Consider the following 26,378-nt stretch of genomic DNA (forward strand, 5'->3'; position numbering starts at 1 on the left):
CTCTCTGTGGCTCTGTCTGTCTGTGTGTCTGTCCAGGGTTGTGTCTGTCCGTGGGTCTGTCAGTCTGTCCGTGGCCCTATCTGTCCGTGGCTCTGTCTGTCAGTCTGTCCGTGGGTTCCCTGTGCCCATCCAGGGCTGTCACTGTCCGGGGGGTCCCTCTGTGGGATTGTCCATGGGTCTGTCCCTGCTGGACAGCTGTGTGTGTGTCCATCCCGTGTCCGTGTGTCCATCCTGTGTCCATCCCGTGTCCGTGTGCCCATCCCCATATCCATCTGTCCATCCCATGTCCATGTGTCCATCCTGTGTCCATCCCCATGTCTGTGTGCCCATCCCCATATCCATCTGTCCATCCCGTGTCCATCTGTCCATCCTGTGTCCATCCCCATGTCCATCTGTCCATCCTGTGTCCATCTGTCCATCCCGTGTCCATCTGTCCATCCTGTGTCCATCCCCGTGTCCGTGTGCCCATCCCCATGTCCATCTGTCCATCCCCATGTCCATCTGTCCATCCCGTGTCCATCTGTCCATGCCGTGTCCATGTGTCCATCCTGTGTCCATCCCCATATCCATCTGCCCATCCTGTGTCCATCTGTCCATCACTTCCAGAAGAGCACGTTCCAGAGCAGGGGGCTCAGGTGGGGGGTCAGTCTGTCTGTCCCTGTGTCTGTCCATCCATCATTCCCATGTCCATCTGTCCATCACTTCCAGAAGAGCACGTTCCAGAGCAGCAGCCAGCAGGGGTAGGCCCCCAGGCAGAGCAGGGGGCTCAGGTGGGGGGTCAGTCCGTGTGTCCCTGTGTCCATCCCCGTGTCTGTGTGTCCATCCCATGTCCATCATTTCCAGAAGAGCACGTTCCAGAGCAGCAGCCAGCAGGGGTAGGCCCCCAGGCAGAGCAGGGGGCTCAGGTGGGGGGTCAGTCCGTGTGTCCATGTGTCCATCTGTCCATCATTTCCAGAAGAGCACGTTCCAGAGCAGCAGCCAGCAGGGGTAGGCCCCCAGGCAGAGCAGGGGGCTCAGGTGGGCCCCGTGCAGGTGCTCCTGCAGCAGCCCCTGGCCCAGAGCCCCCAGGAATCGCTGCCAGGCCTCGCCCAGCCCGGCCGGCGCCTCCAGCAGCTCCCGCTCCAGCAGCACGGCCATGAACAGCGACAGGCCCGGGGTGGTGAGCACCAGCAGCAGGGCCAGGGGCAGCCTGCAACAGAGAGAGGGGTCAGTGACCACTGAGAGCAACAGCGACAGGCCCGGGGTGGTCAGCACCAGCAACAGGGCCAGGGGCAACCTGGAATGGGGAGAGGGGTCAGTGACCACTGAGAGCACCAGCAGCAGGGCCAGGGGCAGCCTGGAATGGACATAAGGGTTAGTGACCACTGAGAGCACCAGCAGCAGGGCCAGGGGCAGCCTGGAATGGGCACAGGGGTTAGTGACCACTGAGAGCACCAGGGGCCACCTGAGATCATCCAGGGACCCCTGAGACCACCCTGAGACCACCAGGGACAGGGACAGGGATAGCCCAGGGTGGTCAGCACCAGAATGGCCAGGGGCAACCTGGAATGGACACAGGGGTTAGTGACCACTGAGAGCACCAGGGACCACCCAGAGACCCCTGAGACCACCAGGGACAGGGACAAGGACAGTGACAGGTCAGGGGTGGTCAGCACCAGCAGGGTGGCCAAGGGCAACCTGGAATGGGGAGGGGGGATTAGTGACCACTGAGAGCAACAGGGACCACCAGGGACCACCTGAGATCATCCAGGGACCCCTGAGACCACCCTGAGACCACCAGGGACAGGGACAGTGACAGGGACAGCCCAGGGTGGTGAGTACCAGCAGCAGGGCCAGGGGCAACCTGGAATGGGGAGAGGGGCTGTTAGTGACCACTGAGAGATCCCTGAGACCACCAGGGACAGCCCAGGGACCACTGAGAGCACCCTGAGAGCACCCAGAGATCCCTGAGAGCACCAGGGACAGGGACAGGGACAGGGACAGTGACAGCCCAGGGTGGCCAGCACCAGCAGCAGGGCCAGGGGCAACCTGGAATGGACAGGTACAGGTACCTGCACCAGGTACATCTGTCAGTGACCACTGAGAGCACCAGGGGCCACCTGAGACCCCTCAGCACCTGTCCCCAATGGGTGTCACCTGTCCCTGTCTCACCTGGCCCCAATGGGTGTCACCTGTCCCATTCTCACCTGTCCCCCAGGTGTCCCTATCTCACCTGTCCCCCCAGTCTCACCTGTCCTGCCCAGGTCTCACCTGTCCCCAATGGGTCTCACCTGTCCCCCCATGTCCCACATGTCCCCCCCATGTCACACCTGTCCCCCCCAGGTGTCACCTGTCCCAGTCTCACCTGTTGCCCCCAGGTGTCACCTGTCCCCCCATGTCCCACCTGTCCCCCCATGTCCCCCAGCCTCACCTGTTGCCCCCAGGTCTGACAGCAGCCGCGGGTGGCACGAGGGTGACCCCGAGCAGGAAGCCCAGGGAGAAGTTGAGCAGGGCCAGGCAGGTGAGGAGCAGGGCCAGGGCCAGCAGGGCCAGCAGCTTCAGGGTCATCCAGCCGCGCTGGCCACCCCCTGACAGGGCTCTGGGGACACAGAGAGTGTCACAGTGTCACCTGGGGTCACACAGTGTCACACAGTGTCACACAGTGTCACACAGACACACCCAGGGCCAGCAGGGCCAGCAGCTTCAGGGTCATCCAGCCGCGCTGGCCACCCCCTGACAGGGCTCTGGGGACACAGAGAGTGTCACAGTGTCACCTGGGGTCACACAGTGTCACACAGTGTCACACAGTGTCACACAGACACACCCAGGGCCAGCAGGGCCAGCAGCTTCAGGGTCATCCAGCCGCGCTGGCCACCCCCTGACAGGGCTCTGGGGACACAGAGAGTGTCACAGTGTCACCTGGGGTCACACAGTGTCACCTGTGTCACACAGTGTCACACAGACACACCCAGGGCCAGCAGGGCCAGCAGCTTCAGGGTCATCCAGCCGCGCTGGCCACCGCCTGAGAGCGCCCTGGGGACACAGAGAGTGTCACAGTGTCACACAGTGTCACACAGTGTCACACAGTGTCACACAGTGTCACACAGACACACCCAGGGCCAGCAGGGCCAGCAGCTTCAGGGTCATCCAGCCGCGCTGGCCACCCCCTGAGAGCGCCCTGGGGACAGGGACAGTGTCACAGTGTCACCCTGTGTCACACAGTGTCACACACAGACACCCAGTGTCACACAGTGTCACACAGACACACCCAGGGCCAGCAGGGCCAGCAGCTTCAGGGTCATCCAGCCGCGCTGGCCACCCCCTGAGAGCGCCCTGGGGACACAGAGAGGGTCACAGTGTCACCTGGGGTCACACAGTGTCACACAGTGTCACACAGACACACCCAGGGCCAGCAGGGCCAGCAGCTTCAGGGTCATCCAGCCGCGCTGGCCACCGCCTGAGAGCGCCCTGGGGACACAGAGAGTGTCACAGTGTCACCTGGGGTCACACAGTGTCACCTGTGTCACACAGTGTCACACAGTGTCACACAGACACACCCAGTGTCACACAGACACACCCAGGGCCAGCAGGGCCAGCAGCTTCAGGGTCATCCAGCCCCGCTGGCCACCCCCTGACAGGGCTCTGGGGACAGAGACAGTGTCACCTGTGTCACCTGGGGTCACACAGTGTCACCTGGGGTCACACAGTGTCACACAGTGTCACACAGTGTCACACAGACACACCCAGGGCCAGCAGGGCCAGCAGCTTCAGGGTCATCCAGCCACGCTGGCCACCCCCTGACAGGGCTCTGGGGACACAGAGAGTGTCACCTGTGTCACCCTGTGTCACCTGTGTCACACACAGACACCCAGTGTCACTCAATGTCACTCAATATCACCATCAGTGTCACCACCAGTGTCACTCAATGTCACAAATTGTCACTCAACATCAGATTGCCACCCAGTGTCACCAGTGTCACCCAGACACACCCCTTGTGTCACCCCATTGGCACTCATTGTCACAGATTGTCACCCAGAGTCACCAGTGTCACATGCAGTGTCACACCCAGTGTCACCATCAGTGTCACACCCAACGTCACCCAGTGTCACTCAGTGTCACAGATTGTCACCATCAGTGTCACCATCAGTGTCACTCAATATCACCATCAGTGTCCCCCATCGTCACACAGTGTCACCATCAGTGTCACTCAATGTCACAAATTGTCACTCAATGTCACCATCAGTGTCACCCAGTGTCACCCTGTGTCACACAGAGACACCCCGTGTGTCACCCAGTGTCACCATCAGTGTCACCATCAGTGTCACACCCAGTGTTACAGAGACACCCAGTGTCACTTGTTGTCACTCAATGTCACAAATTGTCACCCAGTGCCACCCACTGTCACACCCAGTGTCACACACAGACACCCCCGTGTCACTCGTTGTCACCCTGTTGTCATTCAGTGTCACAGATTGTCACCCAGCGTCACTCAATGTCACTCAATGTCACCATCAGTGTCACCCAGTGTCACCATCAGTGTCACCATCAGTGTCACACCCAGTGTTACAGAGACACCCAGTGCCACTCGTTGTCACTCAATGTCACCATCAGTCACCCAGTGTCACCATCAGTGTTCCCCATTGTCACCCTGTGTCACACAGAGACACCCCCTGTGTTACCCCATTGTCACCCAGTGTCACTCAGTGTCACAGATTGTCACCCAGTGCACCATCAGTGTCACACCCAGTGTCACTCAATGTCACCATCAGTGTCACCCAGTGTCATATCCAGTGTCGCCATCAGTGTCACCAATGTCACTCAATGTCACAGATTGTCACTCAGTGTCACCATCAGTATCGCTATCAGTGTCACCATCAGTGTCACTCAATGTCACTCAGTGTCACAGATTGTCACTCAGTGTCACCATCAATGTCACTCAATGTCACTCAGTGTCACAGATTGTCACCCAGTGTCACCATCAATGTCACTCAATGTCACTCAGTGTCACCATCAATGTCACTCAATGTCACTCAGTGTCACAGATTGTCACCCAGTGTCACACCCAGTGTCACCCAGTGTCACACCCAGTGTCACTCAATATCACCATCAGTGTCACCATCGGTGTCACTCAATGTCACTCAATGTCACAGATTGTCCCCCCCGTGTCACACCCAGTGTCACACAAAGACACCTAGTGTCACTCGTTGTCACTCAATGTCACAGATTGTCACCCAGTGTCACCATCAGTGTCACCCAGTGTCAGTGTCACCCAGTGTCACACCCAGTGTCACTCAATATCACCAGTGTCACCATCAGTGTCACTCAATGTCACTCAATGTCACAGATTGTCACTCAGTGTCACACACCCAGTGTCACTCAATGTCACTCAGTGTCACAATCAGTGTCACACCCAGTGTCACACCCAGTGTCACCCAGTTGTCCCCAGCCCCTCTGCCCCCTCAGACAGAACCCTGGGGTGACACTGAGGGCTCAGAGCCCCCCAGACCCCTTCAGGGACCCCAGACCCATTTACAGACCCCATACCTGTGAGTGCTGTGGGGCAGGGCCATCCCCACAGACCCCAGCCCCATTTACAGACCCCAGCCCCATTTAGAACCCCCCATACCTGTGTGTGCTGTGGGGCAGGGCCATCCCAGTCCCATTTACAGACCCCAGACCCATTTAGAGACCCCAGACCCATTTAGTGACCCCAGACCCATTTAGAGACCCCAGACCCATTTAGAGACCCCAGACCCATTTAGTGACCCCAGACCCATTTAGTGACCCCAGACCCATTTACAGACCCCAGACCCATATCTGTAACCCCCGTACCTGTGGGTGCTGTGGGGCAGGGCCATCCCAGCCACGTAGATGCCGATCAGGGCCAGCACCCACAGACCCCAGACCCATTTAGGGACCCCAGACCCATTTAGAACCCCCCATACCTGTGGGTGCTGTGGGGCAGGGCCATCCCAGCCACGTAGATTCCGATCAGGGCCAGCACCACAGACCCCAGCCCCATTTACAGACCCCAGACCCATTTCTGTACCCCCATACCTGTGAGTGCTGTGGGGCAGGGCCATCCCAGCCACGTAGATGCCGATCAGGGCCAGCACCACAGACCCCAGCCCCATTTAGTGACCCCAGACCCATTTAGGGACCCCAGACCCATTTAATGACCCCATACCTGTGAGTGCTGTGGGGCAGGGCCATCCCCACAGACCCCAGCCCCATTTAGGGACCCCAGACCCCTTTAGAGACCCCAGCCCCATTTAGTGACCCTGTACCTGTGTGTGCTGTGGGGCAGGGCCATCCCAGCCACGTAGATGCCGATCAGGGCCAGCACCACAGACCCCAGACCCATTTAATGACCCCATACCTGTGAGTGCTGTGGGGCAGGGCCATCCCAGCCACGTAGATGCCGATCAGGGCCAGCACCACAGACCCCAGCCCCATTTAGTGACCCCAGACCCATTTAGGGACCCCAGACCCATTTAATGACCCCATACCTGTGAGTGCTGTGGGGCAGGGCCATCCCCACAGACCCCAGCCCCATTTAGGGACCCCAGACCCCTTTAGAGACCCCAGCCCCATTTAGTGACCCTGTACCTGTGTGTGCTGTGGGGCAGGGCCATCCCAGCCACGTAGATGCCGATCAGGGCCAGCACCACAGACCCCAGACCCATTTAATGACCCCATACCTGTGAGTGCTGTGGGGCAGGGCCATCCCAGCCACGTAGATGCCGATCAGGGCCAGCACCACAGACCCCAGACCCATTTAGAGACCCCAGCCCCATTTAGAACCCTCCATACCTGTGTGTGCTGTGGGGCAGGGCCATCCCAGCCCCATTTACAGACCCCAGACCCATACCTGTACCCCATACCTGTGTGTGCTGTGGGGCAGGGCCATCCCAGCCACGTAGATGCCGATCAGGGCCAGCACCACAGACCCCAGACCCATTTAGGGACCCCAGACCCATTTCTGTACCCCCATACCTGTGTGTGCTGTGGGGCAGGGCCATCCCAGCCACGTAGATGCCGATCAGGGCCAGCACCACGGCCTCGGCCTCGCCCACCGGGAAGTGCTGGGTGGCCACGGCCTGGCCCCGCACGGGCAGCAGGTACAGGGCAGCCCCTGCACCCACCGAGATCAGGATGGGGGGCACCAGGTACAGGAGACCCCCCCGGGCCTGGGGGGACAGAAATGGGGTCAGAAATGGGGTACAGGGGGTCAGGGTTGGGGTTCAGGCAGATTTTGGGGTCAGGGTTGGGGTTCAGGGTCAGGGTTGGGGTACAGGGAGTCCCACAGGTACAGGGCAGCTCCTGCCCCCCCCGAGATCAGGATGGGGGGCACCAGGTACAGGAGACCCCCCCGGGCCTGGGGGGACAGAAATGGGGTCAGAAATGGGGTCAGAAATGGGGTACAGGAGGATTTGGGGTCAGAAATGGGGTACAGGGGGTCCCACAGGTACAGGGCAGCTCCTGCACCCCCAGAAATGAGAATGGGGGGCACCAGGTACAGGAGACCCCCCCGGGCCTGGGCGGAGAGAAATGGGGTCAGAAATGGGGTACAGGGGGTACAGGGTCAGATTTGGGGTCCCAGGGGATTTTGGGGTCAGGTTTGGGGTCAGGTTTGGGATCCCAGGAAATTTTGGGGTCAGGTTTGGGGTCCCAGGGTCAGGTTTGGGATCCCAAGAAATTTTGGGGTCAGGTTTGGGGGTCCCAGGAAATTTTGGGGTCCCAGGGGATTTTGGGGTCAGGTTTCTGGGGTCAGTTTGGTCAGTTTTGGGGTCCCAGGGGTTACTTTAGGGTCAGTTTGGGGTCAGTGTTTGGGGTCCCAGGGGATTTGGGGTCAGTTTTTGGGGTCCCAGGGGATTTGGGGTCAGGTTTGGGGTCAGTGTTTGGGGTAGGTTTGGGGTCCCAGGGGATTTGGGGTCAGTTTTTGGGGTCCCAGGGGTCAGTGTGGGGTCAGTGTTTGGGGTCCCAGGGGATTTGGGGTCAGTTTTTGGGGTCCCAGGGGATTTGGGGTCAGTTTTGGGGTCCCAGGGGTCAGTGTGGGGTCAGTTTGGGGGTCCCAGGGGATTTGGGGTCAGTTTTTGGGGTCCCAGGGGATTTGGGGTCAGTGTTTGGGGTCAGTGTTTGGGGTCCCAGGGGATTTGGGGTCAGGTTTGGGGTCCCAGGGGATTTGGGGTCAGTGTTTGGGGTCAGTTTTTGGGGTCAGGTTTGGGGTCCCCTCACCTCCCCCACCGGGGGCTCCCCCTCCCCCTCCTCGCTCCGGCTCAGCCTCATCCACAGCTCCAGGGCCTGGGGAGGGGTCAAGGAAAGGGCAGAGACCCCAGAGACCCCCCCAGAGACCCCCCAAAATCCCCCCTAAATCCCCCCAAACCCCAACCCCCCCTTTTCCCACAAATCCCCATTTTTTCCCCCATTTTTTCCTCATTTTTTCCAATTTTTTCCCCATTTTTCCCTCATTTTTTCCAATTTTTTCCCCATTTTCTCACATTTTTCCCAAATTTTTCCCCATTTGTTTCTCATTTCCCCTATTTTCCCCCAAACCGAAATTTTTCCCCATTCCCCCCCATTTTTCCCCATTTTCCCCCACTTTTTCCCCCCATTTTTTCCCAAATTTTTTCCCAATTTTTCCCCATTTTTCTCATTTTCCTCATTTCCTCCAATTTCCCAATTTTCCCCCATTTTCCCTTTTTTTTTTCTGATTTTCCCCATTTCCCCCCATTTTCCCACATTTTTTCCTGTTTTTCCCCCATTTTTTCCTCAGTTTCATCATTTTCTCCCCAAATCTCCATTTTTCCTCATTTCCCCCAATTTTTCCTATTTTTTCCCCATTTTTTCCTCATTTTCCCCATTTTGTCTGATTGTTCCCCATTTTCCCTTTTCCCCATTTTTCCAATTTTTTTCTCATTTCCCCCCGTTTTTCCACATTCTCCCCACATTTTTAAATCATTTTCCTCAATGTTTTCCCCATTTTTTTATTCCATTTTCCCCTCATTCTTTCCCCATTTTCACCCCCCTTTTTTTCCTATTTTTCCCCCATTTTTATCCTGTTTTCTCTCATTTTCTCTCATTTTTTATCCTTTTTTACTTTTCCATTTCCACCCCGTTTTTCCCTTTTATTCCCCATTTTTTGCCTTGTTTTCCCCCATTTTTTTCCATTTTTCTCCCATTTTTTTCCATTTTTTCCCATTTTTCATCATTTTTTTTGCCATTTTTCCCCGTTTCTCCCTGTTTTTTCCCCAATTTCCCCGTTTTCCCCCCCATTTCTGCAGGATACCCTGAGAGCCAGCACCAGCAGTAGCAGCCCCAGGGCTGGGGCACAGAAATCCCAAATTTTCCCCATTTTTCCCCCGTTTTTCCCCATTTCTCCCCCATTTTTTCACCGTTTCTCCCCATTTTTTTACCATTTTTCCCAATTTCCACATTTTTCCCCCCATTCCTGCAGGATATTCTCAGAGCCAACACCAGCCCCAGGGGAGGGATGGAGGAACCCCATTTTTTTCATTTTTTCCCATTTCTCCCCCGTTTTTCCCCATTTTTTTCTGTTTTTTCACCATTTTTTCTCCGTTTTCCACCGTTTTTTCACCATTTTTCCCCAATTTCCTGGTTTTTCCCCCCATTTCTGCAGGATATCCTCAGTGCCAGCACCAGCAGCAGCCCCAGGGCAGAGCTGTAGAAACCCCAAATTTTCCCCATTTTTTCCCTGTTTTATCCCCGTTTTTCCCCATTTTTTCATCAATTTTTGCCATTTTTTCACCGTTTTTCCCCGTTTTTTCCCAATTTCCCCATTTTCCCCCCCATTCCTCCAGGATATCCTCTGTGCCAGCACCAGCCCCAGGGGAGGGACAGAGGAGCCCCGTTTTTTTTCCACTTTTTCCCCATTTTTTGCTGTTTTTTCACCGTTTTCCCCCGTTTTTTCACCGTTTCTCCCCATTTTTTCACCATTTTCCCCCCAATTTCCCGTTTTTTCCCCCATTTGTGCAGGATACCCTGAGTGCCAGCACCAGCAGCAGCAGCCCCAGGGCAGAGGTGCAGAAACCCCAAATTTTTCCCCGTTTTTCATATTTTTTTCCCCATTTTTTGCTGTTTTATCACCGTTTTTTCACCGTTTCTCCCCGTTTTTTCACCATTTTTCCCCAATTTCCCGGTTTTTCCCCCATTTGTGCAGGATACCCTGAGAGCCAGCACCAGCACCACCAGCCCCAGGGCTGGAATGCAGAAATCCCTTTTTTTTCCATTTCTTCCCCATTTTTTCCCCATTTTTTGCCGTTTTTTCACCGTTTTTGCCGTTTTTTCACCATTTTCCCCCGTTTTTTTCCCAATTTCCCGTTTTTCCCCCCATTTCTGCAGGATACCCTGAGAGCCAGCACCAGCAGCAGCAGCCCCAGGGCAGGGCTGTAGAAACCCCAAATTTTTCCCATTTTTCCCCCATTTTTTGCTGTTTTTTCCCCATTTTTTCACCGTTTTTTCACCGTTTTTCCACTGTTTTTCGCCGTTTCTCCCCGTTTTTTCCCCAATTTCCCCGTTTTTCCCCCCATTCCTGCAGGATACCCTGAGTGCCAGCACCAGCAGCAGCAGCCCCAGGGTAGGGACACAGAAATCCCATTTTAAAAAATTTTTTTCCCCATTTTTTCCCCATTTTTTGCTGTTTTTTCACCGTTTTTTCACCATTTTCCCCCATTTTTTCACCGTTTTTTCACCGTTTTTTGCCGTTTTTTCACCATTTCTCCCCGTTTTTTTCCCAATTTCCCCGTTTTTCACCCCATTTCTGCAGGGTATCCTGAGTGCCACCACCAGCCCCAGGGGAGGGACAGAGGAGCCCCATTTTTTTCCATTTTTTCCCCATTTTTTCCCCATTTTTTCGCCATTTTTCCACCGTTTCTCCCCATTTTTTCACTGTTTTTTCCCCAATTTCCCCGTTTTCCCCCCCCATTTCTGCAGGATACCCTCAGAGCCAGCACCAGCAGCAGCAGCCCCAGAGTTGGGCTGTAGAAACCCCAAATTTTTCCCCATTTTTTCCCTGTTTTTTCACCACTTTTTCTCCGTTTTTCACCATTTTTTCACCATTTCTCCCCATTTTTTCACCGTTTTTTCCCAATTTCCCCGTTTTCCCCCCATTTCTGCAGGATACCCTCAGTGCCAGCACCAGCCCCAGGGGAGGGGACACAGTAACCCCAAATTTTCCCCCATTTTTCCCCAATTTTCCCCATTTTTCCACCATTTTTTGCTGTTTTTTCCCCATTTTTTCACCGTTTTTCACCATTTTTTCACCATTTCTCCCCATTTTTTCACCATTTTTCCCAATTTCCCGGTTTTTCCCCCCATTTCTGCAGGATACCCTCAGTGCCAGCACCACCAGCAGCAGCCCCAGGGCTGGGCTGTAGAAACCCCAAATTTTCCCCCATTTTTTCCCCATTTTTCGCCATTTTTTCACCGTTTCTCCCCATTTTTTCACTGCTTTTTCCCCAATTTCCCCGTTTTCCCCCCATTTCTGCAGGATACCCTGAGAGCCAGCACCACCAGCACCAGTCCCACAGCTGGGGTGCAGAAACCCCAAATTTTTCCCCATTTCTCCCCCATTTTTTGCTGTTTTATCCCCGTTTTTCACCGTTTTTTCACCGTTTCTCCCCATTTTTTCACCATTTTTTCCCAATTTCCCCGTTTTCCCCCCCGTTTGTGCAGGATACCCTGAGAGCCAGCACCAGCAGCAGCAGCCCCAGGGCCGGGGCGTAGGAGCCGATGGACACGAAGCGCGCCAGGGACGGCAGCAGGTACAGGAAATAGGATTGGTGCAGCCGCTCCAGGAGATTGTTCAGCTTCCGGAACATTCCCTCCAGGGTTCTGGGGAAAAAATGGGAAATTGGGGGGTCCCCAAATCCTCAGGGACCCCACAGGTACAGAGGGACCCCAAAAATCCTGAGGGACCCCCAAAAAAATCCTCAAAATCCAGGGGAAAATCCCCAGGATCCACCCCTAAGTGACCCCGAGGTTCTGGAACATTCCCTGCAGGGTCATGGGGGAAAAATGGGAAATTGGGGGTCACAAATCCTGAGAGACCCCCCTGGATCCTCAAAATCCAGACAGACCCCCAAAAATCCTGAGAGACCCCCAAAAAAATCCCCAAATCCAGGGGAAAATCCCCAGGATCCACCTCCCAGTGACCCCGAGGTTGTTCAGGTTCTGGAACATTCCCTGCAGGGTCATGGGGGAAAAACGGGAAATTTGGGTTGGGAGGGGGGTCCCCAAAATCCTGAGATACCCCCCAGGATCCTCAAAATCCAAGGAGACCCCAAAAATCCTGAGGGACCCCCAAAAATCCCCAAAATCTCTGGGATTCCACCCCAGTGACCTCAAGGTTGGTCAGGTTCTGGAACATTCCCTGCAGGGTTCTGGGGGAAAAAATGGGAAATTGGGGGGTCACAAATCATGAGGGACACCCCAGATACAGAGAGACCCCCAAAATCCTGTGAGACCCCCCAAAAAATCCTCAAAATCCAGAGACCCCCAAAAATCCCCAAAATCTCTGGGATTCCACCCCAGTGACCCCGAGGTTGGTAGGTTCTGGAACATTCCCTGCAGGGTTCTGGGGGAAAAACAGGAAATTGGGGGTCCCAAAATGCTGAGGGACACCCCAGATACAGAGAGACCCCAAAAATCCTGAGAGACCCCCAAAAAAATCCTCAAAATCCAGAGAGACCCCCCAAAAAATCCTCAAAATCTCTGGGATTTCATCCCAGTGATCCCAAGGTTCTGGAACATTCCCTGCAGGGTTCTGGGGGAAAAACGGGAAATTGGGGGGTCCCCAAATCCTGAGGGACCCCACAGATACAGAGAGACCCCAAAAATCCTGAGAGACCCCAAAAAATCCTCAAAATCCTGAGAGATCCCCCCCAAAAATCCCGAAAATCCGCTGGGATTCCACCCCAGTGACTCCGAGGTTCTGGAACATTCCCTGCAGGGTTCTGGGGAAAATAGGGGGGTCACGGGGGGTCCCCAAATCCTGAGTGACACCACAGATACAGAGAGACCTCAAAAATCCTGAGAGACCCCCAAAAAATCCTCAAAATCCAAGGGAAAACCCCCAGGAATTCCCCCCAGTGACCCCGAGGTTGGTGAGGTTCTGGAACATTCCCTGCAGGGTTCTGGGGGAAAAACGGGAATTGGGGGGTCCCAAATCCTGAGAGACACCCCAAGTAGAGAGAGATCCCCAAAAATCCTGAGAGACCCCCAAAAAAATCTTCAAAATCCAGAGAGAACCCCCCAAAAATCCCCAAAATCTCTGGGATTTCACCCCAGTGACCCCAAGGTTCTGGAACATTCCCTGCAGGGTTCTGGGGGGAAAAAATGGGAAATTGGGGGGTCCCAAAATCCTGAGGGACATCCCAAGTACAGAGGGACCCCCCAAGATCCCCCTCCAGTGACCCCCAGGACCCCCCAAATACCCCCCCAGACTCACAGAGCTTCCCCCAAAAATATCCCCAAAAATACCCCCAGGACCCCCCAAATCCTCTCAGGACCCCCCAAAACCACCCCAGGACCCCCCAAACTCACAGAACTGCCCCCCAAAGCCCCCCAGACCCACCTGTCCAGCACCCCCAGACCCAATTTGTGCTGCCTGAAGCTGCTGATACCCTCAGGACCCCCCTAAACCCCCCAAACCCCCTCAAACTCACAGAATTCCCCCGTCAGGACCCCCCAAATCTCCCCAGGATCCCCTAAATTCCCCCCAGGACCCCCAAAATCTCCCCAGGATCCCCTTAATCCCCCTCAGGACCCTCTAAATTCCCCCAAATCCCCCCCCAGGACCCTTCAAATCACCCCCAGGACACCCCCAGGACCCCCAAATCCCCCCCACCTCTCCCTGGAAGGTGCAGAGCAGCCCCCAGACCCCCCAAATCCCCCCAATTCACCCCCAAATGCCCTCAACCCCCCCCTCAGGACCCCCCAAGATCCCCCCAGGGTCCCCCAAACCCCATCAGGACCCCCAAAACCCCATCAGGACCCCCCAAATCCCCTCCAGGACCCCCTAAATCCCCCCAAATCCCCCCCAGGACCCCCCCAGAGCCTCCCAGGACTCCCCCAAACCCCTCCAGGACTCCCTAAACACCCCCAGGACCCCCCAAAATCTCCCCAGGAACCCCTTAATCCCCCTCAGGACCCCCTAAATCCCCCCAAAATCCCCCCCCAGGACCCCTCAAATCCCCTCAGGACCCCCCCAGGACCCCCAAATCCCCCCCACCTTTCCCTGGAAGGTGCAGAGCAGCCCCCAGACCCCCCCAAATCCCCCCAATGCACCCCCAAATGCCCTCAACCCCCCCCTCAGGACCCCCAAAGATCCCCCCAGGACCCCCCAAATCCCCTCCAGGACCCCCCAAATCCCCATCAGGACCCCCCAAATCCCCTCCAGGACCCCCTAAATCCCCCCAAATCCCCCCCAGGACCCCCCCAGAGCCTCCCAGGACTCCCCCAAACCCCTCCAGGACCCCCTAAACATCCCCAGGACCCCCCAAAATCTCCCCAGGAACCCCTTAATCCCTTTCAGGACCCCCTAAATCCCCCCCAGGACCCCGCAAATCGCCCCCAGGATCCCCTAAATCCCCCCAAACCCCACCAGGACCCCCCAAACCCCCCCAGACCCACCTGCCCAGCGCCCCCAGGTCGAATTTGTGCTGCCTGAAGCTGTTGATGCCCCTCAGGACCCCCCTAAACCCCCCCAAATTCCCCCCAAACTCACAGAACTCCCCCCCAGGACCCCCCTAAACCCCCCCAGGACCCCCAGACCCACCTGCCCAGCGCCCCCAGGTCGAATTTGTGCTGCCTGAAGCTGTTGATGCCGCGCAGGGTCAGCGCCTCGATGCGGAAGCGCAGGAAGAGCCCGTGGGGACCCCCGGGAGCCCCCCCGGCCTGGCCCAGCACCATCAGCCCCAGGGTGCGCAGGCTCTGGGCGTAGCCGGGGCCTGAGGGGCCCTCTGGGGGGGGTAGCTGGAAATTGGGGGGGAAATGAGTGAGGGGGGACCCCAAAATCCACCCTGGGACCCCCCAAATCAACAGGGACCCCCCAGCACCATCAGCCCCAGGGTGCGCAGGCTCTGCGTGTACCCGGGGCCTGAGGGGCCTTCTGGGGGGGGCAGCTGGAAAATGGGGGGGAAATGAGTGAGGGGGGACCCCAAAATCCATCCTGGGACCCCAAAATCCACCCTGGGACCCCCAAAATCCACCCTGGGACCCCCCAAAATCCACCCAATTCAACAGGGACCCCCCAGCACCATCAGCCCCAGGGTGCAGGCTCTGCGTGTAACCGGGACCCCTGAGGCCTTCTGGGGGGGCAGGGAGTCAGGGGGGACCCCAAAATCCACTCTGGGACCCCCCAAAATCCCCCCAATTCAATGGGGACCCCCCCAAACCAGGGAGGGACCCCCAGCACCATCAGCCCCAGCCCTGCAGGCTCTGGGTGTAACTGGGACCCTCTGGGGGGGGGCAGCTGGAAATTGGGGGGCAGGGAGTCAGGGGGGACCCCAAAATCCATCCTGGGACCCCCCAAATCCATCCTGGGACCCCAAAATCCACCCTGGGACCCCCCAAAATCCCCTCAAATCAACAGGGACCCCCCAGCACCATCAGCCCCAGGGTGCGCAGGCTCTGCGTGTACCCGGGGCCTGAGGGGCCTTCTGGGGGGGGGCAGCTGGAAATTGGGGGTCAGAGAGTCAGGGGGGACCCCAAAATCCCCTCAGAGCCCCCCAAATCCACCCTGGGACCCCCCATAATCCCCCCAATTCAATGGGGACCCCCCCAAACCAGGGAGGGACCCCCCAGCACCATCAGCCCCAGGGTGCAGGCTCTGGGTGTAACTGAGACCCCCAGGGTCCTCTGGGGGGGGCAGCTGGGAATTGGGGGGGCAGAGAGTCAGGGGGGACCCCAAAATCCACCCTGGGACCCCAAAATCCACCCTGGGACCCCAAAATCCATCCTGGGACCCCCAAAATCCATCCTGGGATCCCCAAAATCCATCCTGGGACCCCAAAATCCATCCTGGGACCCCCCAAAATCCACCCTGGGACCCCCCAAATCCACCCTGGGACCCCCAAATCCATCCTGGGACCCCCAAAATCCATCCTGGGACCCCCCAAATCCACCCTGGGACCCCCAAATCCATCCTGGGACCCCCAAATCCATCCTGGGACCCCCCAAATCCATCCTGGGACCCCCAAATCCATCCTGGGACCCCCCAAATCCATCCTGGGACCACCAAAATCCATCCTGGGACCCCAAAATCCATCCTGGGACCCCCCAAAATCCATCCTGGGACCCCCCAAAATCCATCCTGGGACCCCCCAAAATCCATCCTGGGACCCCCCAGAATCCACCCTGGGACCCCCCAAAATCCCCCCTGGGACCCCCAAAATCCATCCTGGGACCCCCAAATCCAGCCTGGGACCCCAAAATCCATCCTGGGACCCCCCAAATCCCCCCCAAATCCCTGGGGATCCCCAGAGACCCCCAGGACAGGGGTGACCCCTTGGGAACCCCCCAGGTTTGGAGAGAGACCCTGGGCAGCCAAACCCAGCCAGGACCCCCAAAATCCCCCCAGGACCCCAGACCCAATTCCCACCTTTCCCTGCAGGGTGCAGAGCAGCCCCCAGCCCCAATTCCCAGAAGCCCCCCAGACCCAATTTAACCCCACCTTGCCCTGCAGGGTGTAGAGCAGCCCCCAGACCCATTTTCCCCCCACCTTGCCCTGCAGGGTGCAGAGCAGCCCCCAGCCCCAATTCCCAGCAGCCCCCAGACCCAATTCCCACCTTGCCCTGCAGGGTGCAGAGCAGCCCCCAGACCCATTTTAGCCCCACCTTGCCCTGCAGGGTGCAGAGCAGCCCCCAGCAGCCCCCAGACCCAATTTAACCCCACCTTGCCCTGCAGGGTGCACAGCAGCCCCCAGCCCCCCCAGAAGCCCCCAGCCCCAATTCCCAGAAGCCCCCAGACCCATTTAACCCCACCTTGCCCTGCAGGGTGCAGAGCAGCCCCCAGACCCAATTCCCAGCAGCCCCCAGACCCATTTTAACCCCACCTTGCCCTGCAGGGTGCAGAGCAGGCCGTTCTTGTGGCAGAAGGACTGGAAGAGGTTGAGCAGGTCCAGGTTGGGCAGTTGTCCATCCAGGCCCTCCACGGCCACGTCCACGCTGGTCAGCACGTCCGAGCTCAGCTCCAGGGCTAAGGCAGCCTGGATGGCCCCAGCGCGGCCTGGGAACGGCCCTGACTGCATGGCTGGGGAGAGTGACCACTGAGTGACCACTGAGTGACCACTGAGTGACCCTGAGTGACCCCTGAGTGACCACAGTGCCCACGCTGGTCAGCACGTCCGAGCTCAGCTCCAGCGCCAGCGCGGCCTGGGTACGGCCCTGACTGCATGGCTGGGACAGAGTGACCACTGAGTGACCACTGAGTGACCCTGAGTGACCCTGAGTGACCATGAGTGACCACAGTGACCCTGAGTGACCCTGAGTGACCACTGAGTGACCCTGAGTGACCACTGAGTGACCCTGAGTGACTCTGAGTGACCACTGAGTGACCCTGAGTGACCCTGAGTGACCACTGAGTGACCCTGAGTGACACTGAGTGACACTGAGTGACCCTGAGTGATCTCCCAGTGCTCCCAGTCTCACCAGTAAGGTTCCCCAGTCCCCCCCAGTCCCTCCCAGTGCTCCCAGTCTCACCAGTAAGGTTCCCCCCGTGGTCCCCAGTGCCCCCCAGTCCCTCCCAGTCCCTCCCAGTGCTCCCAGTCCCTCCCAGTCTCCCCAGTAAGGTTCCCCAGTGCTCCCAGTCTCACCAGTAAGGTTCCCCAGTCCCCCCCAGTCCCTCCCAGTCCCCCCCAGTCTCACCAGTAAGGTTGACCCCGTGGTCCCCAGCCCCTCCCAGTCCCTCCCAGTGCTCCCAGTCCCTCCCAGTCTCCCCAGTAAGGTTCCCCAGTGCTCCCAGTCTCCCCAGTAAGGTTCCCCAGTCCCTCCCAGTCCCTCCCAGTCTCACCAGTAAGGTTCCCCAGTCCCTCTCAGTCCCTCCCAGTCTCACCAGTAAGGTTGACCCCGTGGTACCCCTCCAGCCAGGCCTGTGTCCCCAGCAGGTCGTGCTCCGTCACCAGGAAGATCAGGTCCTTGGCCCAGTAAATCTGACCTGCGCACCAGTACAGACCAGTATAAACCAGTAGAGACCACTACAACCCAGTACAGACCAGTACAGACCAGTATGGACCAGTATGAACTAATATAGACCAATACGGACCAGTACAGAGCAGTAATGACCAGTATAAACCAGTATGGACTAATATGCACTGGTATGGACCAGTATGGACCAGTACAGACCAGTATGGACCAGTATAACCCAGTATGGACCAGTACGGACCAGTATAACTCAATATAAACCAGTATGGACCAATATGGACCAATACAGACCAGTATAGACTAGTACAGACCAGTACAGACCAGCACAGACCAGCATGAACCAGTATAACCCAATACAGACCAATATAACCCAGCACAGACCAGTACGGACCAGTATAACTCAATATAGACCAGTATGAACCAGTATGGACCAGTATAACCCAGTACACACCAGTATGGACCAATACAGACCAGTATGGACCAGTATACCCATCACAGACCAGTACAGACCAGTACAACCCAGTACAGACCAATATGAACCACTACAGACCAGTACAGACCAGTACAGACCAGTATGGAGCAATACAGACCAGTACAGACCAATAAGGACCAGTATAAACCAGTATGGACTAATATGCACTGGTATGGACCAGTATGGCCCAGTACGCACCAGTATGGACCAGTATAACCCATTACAGGCCAGTATGGACCAGTATACCCCAGTACAGGCCAGTATGGACCAGTATAGACCAGTATGGACCAGTACAGACCAGTATGGACTAGTATAAACCAGTACGGACCAGTACGGACCAGTAAGGACCAGTACGGACCGGTATGGACCAGTATGGACCGGTACGGACCAGTATGGACTGGTACGGACCAGTATGGACTAGTACAGACCAGTAAGGACCAGTACGGACCGGTACGGACCAGTATGGACCAGTACAGACCAGTACAGACCAGTATGAACCACTACAGACCAGTATGGACCAGTACAGACCAGTACAGACCAGTATGAACCACTACAGACCAGTATGGACCAGTACAGACCAGTATGGACCAGTACAGACCAGTACGGACCAGTACAGACCAGTACGGACCAGTATGAACCACTACAGACCAGTATGGACCAGTATAGCCCAGTATGGACCAGTACAATCCCAGTCCAGCTCCTGGTAGCCCCCCAGGTGTTTCACTAGCCCCCCCAGGGTTCAGTAGCCCCCTCACCTCGGCAGTAGCCCCCCAGGGCTCTGTGGTAGCCCCCTCACCTCGGCAGTAGCCCCCCAGGTCTCTGGTAGCCCCCTCACCTCGGCAGTAGCCTGCCAGGGCCAGCAGCAGCCCCCCAGGGTTCAGTAGCCCCCCAGCTGTCCCTGGTAGCCCCCCCAGGATTCAGTAGCCCCCCAGGTGTCTATACTAGCCCCCCAGGCTCTGTGGTAGCCCCCTCACCTCGGCAGTAGCCCGCCAGGGCCAGCAGCAGCCCCCCAGGATTCAGTAGCCCCCCAGCTGTCTGTGGTAGCCCCCCCAGGGTTCAGTAGCCCCCCAGGCTCTCTGGTAGCCCCCCCCAGGTGTCTCACTAGCCCGCTCACCTCGGCAGTAGCCCGCCAGGGCCAGCAGCAGCCCCCCCAGGTCTCTGGTAGCCCCCCCAGGGTTCAGCAGCCCCCCCAGGTGTTTCAGTAGCCCCCCAGCTGTCTGTAGTAGCCCCCCCAGGGTTCAGTAGCCCCCCTCACCTCGGCAGTAGCCCGCCAGGGCCAGCAGCAGCCCCCCCAGGGTTCAGTAGCCCCCCCAGGTGTTTCAGTAGCCCCCCCAGGATTCAGTAGCCCCCTCACCTCGGCAGTAGCCCGCCAGGGCCAGCAGCAGCCCCACGGCCTGCTCGTTCTTGCCGCCCTCGCAGCACGGCACCAGCAGCAGCAGCGCCTCCGTGCTGGCGGCGCGGGGGGCGCGCAGCACCCCGAACACGTTGGTGCCTCGGACCAGCTGGGGTGGGGGAAAAATGGGGTGAGGGACCCTAAAATAACCACACAGCACCCTAAAATATCCCAGCACCCCGAAAACATTGGTGCCACGGACCAGCTGGGGGGAGAAACGGGGGGTCAGCACCCTAAAATATCCTCACTGCACCCTAAAATATCACAGCACCCCGAAAACATTGGTGCCTCGGACCAGCTGGGGGGGGAATGGATATCAGCACCCCAAAATATCACAGGGACCCCAAAATCCATCCAGGGACCCCGAAATATCCCAGCACCCCGAACACGTTGGTGCCTCGGACCAGCTGGGGGGAGAAACGGGGTGAGGGACCCCAAAAACTGCACAGGGACCCCAAAATATCACAGCACCCCGAAAACATTGGTGCCACGGACCAGCTGGGGGGGGAAATGGAGATCAGCACCCTAAAATATCACAGGGACCCCAAAATCTGCACAGGGACCCCAAAACATCCATCAGGGACCCCAAACATCCCAGCACCCCGAAAACATTGGTACCTCGGACCAGCTGGGGGGAGAAATGGAGATCAGCACCTCAAAATGTCCTCACTGCACCCTAAAATATCCTCACTGCACCCTAAAATATCCAAACTGCACCCCAAAACATCACAGGGACCCCAAAATATCCTCACTGCACCCCAAAACATCACAGAGACCCCAAAAATCCATCAGGGACCCCCAAATATCCCCAGAGCACCCCAAAAACTGCACAGGAACCCAAAAACTTTCATGCCCCAAACCAGCTGGGGGAAAAATGGGGGGTCAGGGACCCCAAAAATCCATCCAGGGACCCCAAACATCCCCAGCATCCCAAAAACATTGGTACCTCGGACCAGGTGGGACAGGGGAAATGGGGTGAGGGACCCCAAAATATCCTCACTGCACCTCAAAGTATCACAGGGACCCCAAAATATCCTCACTGCACCCCAAAGTATCACAGGGACCCCAAAACATCCTCACTGCACCCCAAAATGTCACAGGGATCCCAAAAACTGCCCAGGGACCCCAAAAATCCATCCGGGGACCCCAAAATATCCCAGCACCCCATAACCTGCACAGGGACCCCAAAAATCCATCCAGGGACCCCAAAACCTGCCCAGGGGCTCCCAATGTCACCAAGTGCCCCCAGTCCCTCCCAGTATCCCCCAGTTCACACCAGTCCCTCCCAGTCACACCCAGTCCCTCCCAATCCCCTCCCAGTCCCTCCCAGTATCCCATTATCCCATCCCAGTCCCCCCCAGTCCCTCCCAATCCCCTCGCAGCCCCTCTCAGTCCCCCCCAATCCCGCCCCAGTCCCTCCCAGTTCCCCTCAATCCCCTCCCAGTATCCCATTATCCCATCCCAGTCCCTCCCAGTCCATCCCAGTCCCTCCCAGTCCATCCCAGTCCCTCCCAGTCCCATCCCAGTTCCTCCCAGTCCCCTTCAATCCCCTCCCAGTCCCTCCCACTCCATCCCAGTCCCATCCCAGTCCCCCGCAATCCCGTCCCAGTCCCTCCCAGTATCCCATTATCCCATCCCAGTCCCTCCCAGTCCCTCCCAGTCACCCCCAGCCCCTCCCAGTCCCTCCCAGTCCCATCCCAGTCCCTCCCAGTCCCTCCCAGTCCCCCCAGTACGTAGCGCTCGTGGGCCTCATCAGGGAAGGGCAGGGTCCGTGCGAAGGGCTGGGAGTGAACCTCGAGCCCGAGCTGGAACATGGTGTGGGACAGCCAGGACACGGGAATTCCCCTGTGGGATTGGGATTGGGATTAACCCTAAATCTAACCCTAAACCTGAGCTGGAACAGGGTGTGGGACAGCCAGGACACGGGAATTCCCCTGTGGGATTGGGATTGGGATTAACCCTAAATCTAACCCTAAACCTGAGCTGGAACAGGCTGTGGGACAGCCAGGACACAGGGATCCCTCTGTGGGATTGGGATTGGGATTAACCCTAAATCTAACCCTAAACCTGAGCTGGAACAGGGTGTGGGACAGCCAGGACACGGGAATTCCCCTGTGGGATTGGGATTGGGATTAACCCTAAATCTAACCCTAAACCTGAGCTGGAACAGGGTGTGGGACAGCCAGGACACAGGGATCCCTCTGTGGGATTGGGATTGGGATTAACCCTAAATCTAACCCTAAACCTGAGCTGGAACAGGGTGTGGGACAGCCAGGACACGGGAATTCCCCTGTGGGGTTGGGATTGGGATTAACCCTAAATCTAACCCTAAACCTGAGCTGGAACAGGGTGTGGGACAGCCAGGACACAGGGATCCCTCTGTGGGATTGGGATTGGGATTAACCCTAAATCTAACCCTAAACCTGAGCTGGAACAGGGTGTGGGACAGCCAGGACACGGGAATTCCCCTGTGGGATTGGGATTGGGATTAACCCTAAATCTAACCCTAAACCTGAGCTGGAACAGGGTGTGGGACAGCCAGGACACGGGAATTCCCCTGTGGGATTGGGATTGGGATTAACCCTAAATCTAACCCTAAACCTGAGCTGGAACAGGCTGTGGGACAGCCAGGACACAGGGATCCCTCTGTGGGATTGGGATTGGGATTAACCCTAAATCTAACCCTAAACCTGAGCTGGAACAGGGTGTGGGACAGCCAGGACACGGGAATTCCCCTGTGGGATTGGGATTGGGATTAACCCTAAATCTAACCCTAAACCTGAGCTGGAACAGGGTGTGGGACAGCCAGGACACAGGGATCCCTCTGTGGGATTGGGATTGGGATTAACCCTAAATCTAACCCTAAACCTGAGCTGGAACAGGGTGTGGGACAGCCAGGACACGGGAATTCCCCTGTGGGGTTGGGATTGGGATTAACCCTAAATCTAACCCTAAACCTGAGCTGGAACAGGGTGTGGGACAGCCAGGACACAGGAATTCCCCTGTGGGATTGGGATTGGGATTAACCCTAAATCTAACCCTAAACCTGAGCTGGAACAGGGTGTGGGACAGCCAGGACACAGGGATCCCTCTGTGGGATTGGGATTGGGGTTTGGGATTTGGTTTTGGGGCACCCCAAACCTGCCCTGAACCCACAGCTGGGTTTGGGATTGGGAACACCCTCAAAATCTTTCCAAACCCCAAAGGTCTCACCCCACTTCTCCCTTGTCCCCCACCAAATTCCCAGGTGTGTCCCCCATCCCAAACCCCCCAAACCCCAAAACCAACCCCAAACCCCCCAAATCCCAACCACAGAGCCCCCCAAATTCCCCCATTCCCCCTCAATTTTTCTCTTGTGGTCCCCAAATTCTTGGGATTGTCCCTCCCCAAAAACCAACCCCAAACCCCGAGTGTCTCACCTCGCTTTCCTCTTGTGCTCCCTGAACTCCTGGGTGTGTCCCCCCACCCCAAATCCAATCCCAAACCCCAAATCCCCCCATTCCAAACCCCAAATCCAAATTCCCATTCCAAACCCCAACCCCCCGCCCCATTCTCACCCCTCCCTTCTCCTGTGCTCCCCAAACTCCCAGGTGTGTCTCCAACCCCAAAGCCCCCAAATCCCCCAAATCCCAACCCCAAACTCCAAACCCCCCCACTCTCACCCCTCCCTCCTCTTGTCCTCCTCGAACTCCTGGGTGTCCCCAACCCCAAACACCCCAAACCCCAACCTCAAATCCCCAAATCCCCCCATTCCTAACCCCAAATCCCACCCCAAATCCCCCCTGTTCTCACCCCTCTCTCCTCCTGTGCTCCCCGAAGTCCCTGGTGTGTCCCCCACCCCAAACCCCAAATCCCCCCCTGTTCTCACCCCTCTCTCCTCCTGTGCTCCCCGAAGTCCCTGGCCAGCGCCAGCGCGCGGGGCCCGAGGTCGGAGCCCTCCCCCACCATGGTGGAGCCCATGGCGTTCTCGGACAGGTACGTGCGGGGGGCCAGCAGGGGCAGCAGCAGGAACCAGGCCAGGCCCGACAGGTAACTCAGGACGCTGCGGGGGGCACCCCAAAATCGATATCAGCACCCCAAAATCGATATCAGCACCCCAGAGTTATCAGTGAGCCCCCAGAGTTATCAGTGAGACCCCAGAGTTATCAGTGAGACCCCACAGGTACAGCAGGGGCAGCAGCAGGAACCAGGTGAGACCAGACAGGTAACTCAGGACACTGTGGGGGGCACCCCAAAATCGGTATCAGCACCCCAAAATCATCAGTGAGACCCCACAGGTACAGCAGGGGCAGCAGCAGGAACCAGGTGAGACCAGACAGGTAACTCAGGACGCTGTGGGGGGCACCCCAAAATCGGTATCAGCACCCCAAAATCATCAGTGAAACCCCAGAGTTATCAATGACACCCCAGAGTTATCAGTGACACCCCACAGGTACAGCAGGGGCAGCAGCAGGAACCAGGCCAGGCCCGACAGGTAACTCAGGACGCTGTGGGGGGCACCCCAAAATCGATATCAGCACCCCAAAATCGATATCAGCGCCCCAGAGTTATCAGTGAGACCCCAAAGTTATCAATGACACCCCACAGTTATCAATGACACCCCACAGTTATCAATGAAACCCCAAAATTATCAATGAGACCCCAAAATTGGTATCAATACCCCGAAGTTATCAATGAAACCCCAAAGTTATCAGTGACACCCCAGAGTTATCAATGACACCCCAGAGTTATCAGTGAGACCCCAAAGTTATCAATGAACCCCCAAAATCGATATCAGCACCCCAAAATCGATATCAGCACCCCAGAGTTATCAGTGAGATCCCAGAGTTATCAATGGACCCCCAAAATCGATATCACCACCTCAGAGTTATCAATGAAACCCCAGAGTTATCAGTGACACCCCAGAGTTATCAATGAAACCCCAGAGTTATCAGTGACACCCCAGAGTTATCAATGAAACCCCAAAATGGGTATCAGCACCCCAAAATCGATATCAGCACCCCAGAGTTATCAATGAGATCCCAAAATCATCAGTGAAACCCCAAAATTGGTATCAGCACCCCAGAGTTATCAGTGAAACCCCAGAGTTATCAATGAAACCCCAAAATTGGTATCAGCACCTCAGAGTTATCAATGACACCTCAGAGTTATCAATGACACCTCAGAGTTATCAGTGAAACCCCAAAATCGGAGCTGAGACCCCAAAATCACCCCCAGACCCCCCCAGACTCACCAGAGGGGGGTGTTGATCCCCCAAAGCCCCCAGACTCACCAGAGGGGGGTGTTGATCCCCCCAAGCCCCCAGACTCACCAGAGGGGGGTGTTGATCCCCCCCAAAGCCCCCAGACTCACCAGAGGGGGGTGTTGATCCCCCAGACCCCCCCAGACTCACCAGAGGGGGGTGTTGATCCCCCAGACCCCCCCAGACTCACCAGAGGGGGGTGTTGATCCCCCAAAGCCCCCAGACTCACCAGAGGGGGGTGTTGATCCCCCAGACCCCCCCAGACTCACCAGAGGGGGGTGTTGATCCCCCAGACCCCCCCAGACTCACCCGAGGGGGGTGTTGATCCCCCAAAGCCCCCAGACTCACCAGAGGGGGGTGTTGATCCCCCAGACCCCCCCAGACTCACCAGAGGGGGGTGTTGATCCCCCAAAGCCCCCAGACTCACCAGAGGGGGGTGTTGATCCCCCAAAGCCCCCAGACTCACCAGAGGGGGGTGTTGATCCCCCCCAGACTCACCAGAGGGGGGTGTTGATCCCCCCAAAGCCCCCAGACTCACCAGAGGGGGGTGTTGATCCCCCCAGACCCCCCCCAAAGCCCCCAGACTCACCAGAGGGGGGTGTTGATCCCCCCAGACCCCTCCCCAAATCCCAAATCTCACCAGAGGGGGGTGTTGAGGCGCAGCAGCAGCCTGCCCAGCGCCCTGCGGCACTGCGGGTCCGACAGGAGCCCCATGGCGGGGCACACGGGGGGTCTGGGGGGGCACACGGGGGGTCCTCAGGTCAGGGGGGGCTGCAGAGCCCCAAAAAACCCCACAGAGCCCCCCCAAAAATCCCACAGAGCCCCCCCAAACCCCACAGAGCCCCCCAAAAAATCCCAAATCCCACAGAGCCCCAAAAAACCCCACAGACCCCCCCCAAAAAATCCCACAGAGCCCCCCACAAACTACACAGAGCCCCCCCAAAATCCCAAAGACCCCACAGAGCCCCCCCAAAAAACTCCAAACCTCACAGAGCCCCCCTAAAAAAACCCACAGAGCCCCCTAAAAAACCCCACAGAGCCCCAAAAAAAACCCCACAGAGCTCCTCAAAAACCACACAGAGCCTGGAGAGCCCAGTCTGGAGGGGCAGGGGTACCCCAAAAACACCACAG

At 57.3% G+C, this 26,378-nt stretch overlaps 2 protein-coding genes across 2 annotated transcripts in view; both read right to left on the reverse strand.

The window, feature by feature from the left end:
* Positions 1-26,378, reverse strand: part of LOC116994948 (erythroblast NAD(P)(+)--arginine ADP-ribosyltransferase-like) — a 268,873-nt gene that overhangs the window by 70,276 nt on the left and 172,219 nt on the right. The gene's annotated exons all lie outside the window — the stretch shown is intronic.
* LOC116994937 (glycosylphosphatidylinositol anchor attachment 1 protein-like) lies at positions 522-25,976 on the reverse strand. Its single transcript, XM_033056945.1, has 14 exons — positions 25,888-25,976; positions 23,874-24,047; positions 21,739-21,850; positions 19,967-20,114; positions 18,052-18,153; positions 17,054-17,250; positions 14,777-14,973; positions 11,679-11,832; positions 8,207-8,283; positions 7,552-7,570; positions 6,976-7,169; positions 2,411-2,578; positions 921-1,189; positions 522-658 (listed from the first exon to the last, which is right to left on the reverse strand). The coding sequence occupies exons 1-13, from the start codon at positions 25,959-25,961 to the stop codon at positions 946-948; spliced, it is 1,860 nt and encodes a 619-aa protein (XP_032912836.1). The 5' UTR covers positions 25,962-25,976; the 3' UTR covers positions 522-658; positions 921-945.

Source organism: Catharus ustulatus, chromosome 1 (genome assembly GCF_009819885.2).
Source record: "Catharus ustulatus isolate bCatUst1 chromosome 1, bCatUst1.pri.v2, whole genome shotgun sequence".
In the NCBI taxonomy this organism is placed as follows: domain Eukaryota; kingdom Metazoa; phylum Chordata; class Aves; order Passeriformes; family Turdidae; genus Catharus; species Catharus ustulatus.

What these genes read in the sequence shown, in the direction of transcription:
- LOC116994937 (XM_033056945.1), bottom strand. Translation starts at nt 25,961, where the DNA reads ATGGGGCTCCTGTCGGACCCGCAGTGCCGCAGGGCGCTGGGCAGGCTG. An exon ending in CCTGGCGGGCTACTGCCGAG is followed by an intron (nt 18,154 to 19,966) that starts GTGAGGGGGCTA and finishes ACTGGTGCGCAG; the next exon opens with GTCAGATTTACTGGGCCAAG. An exon ending in CTGCCCCACAGCACACACAG is followed by an intron (nt 2,579 to 6,975) that starts GTATGGGGGTAC and finishes CTGTGTCCCCAG; the next exon opens with AGCCCTGTCAGGGGGTGGCC.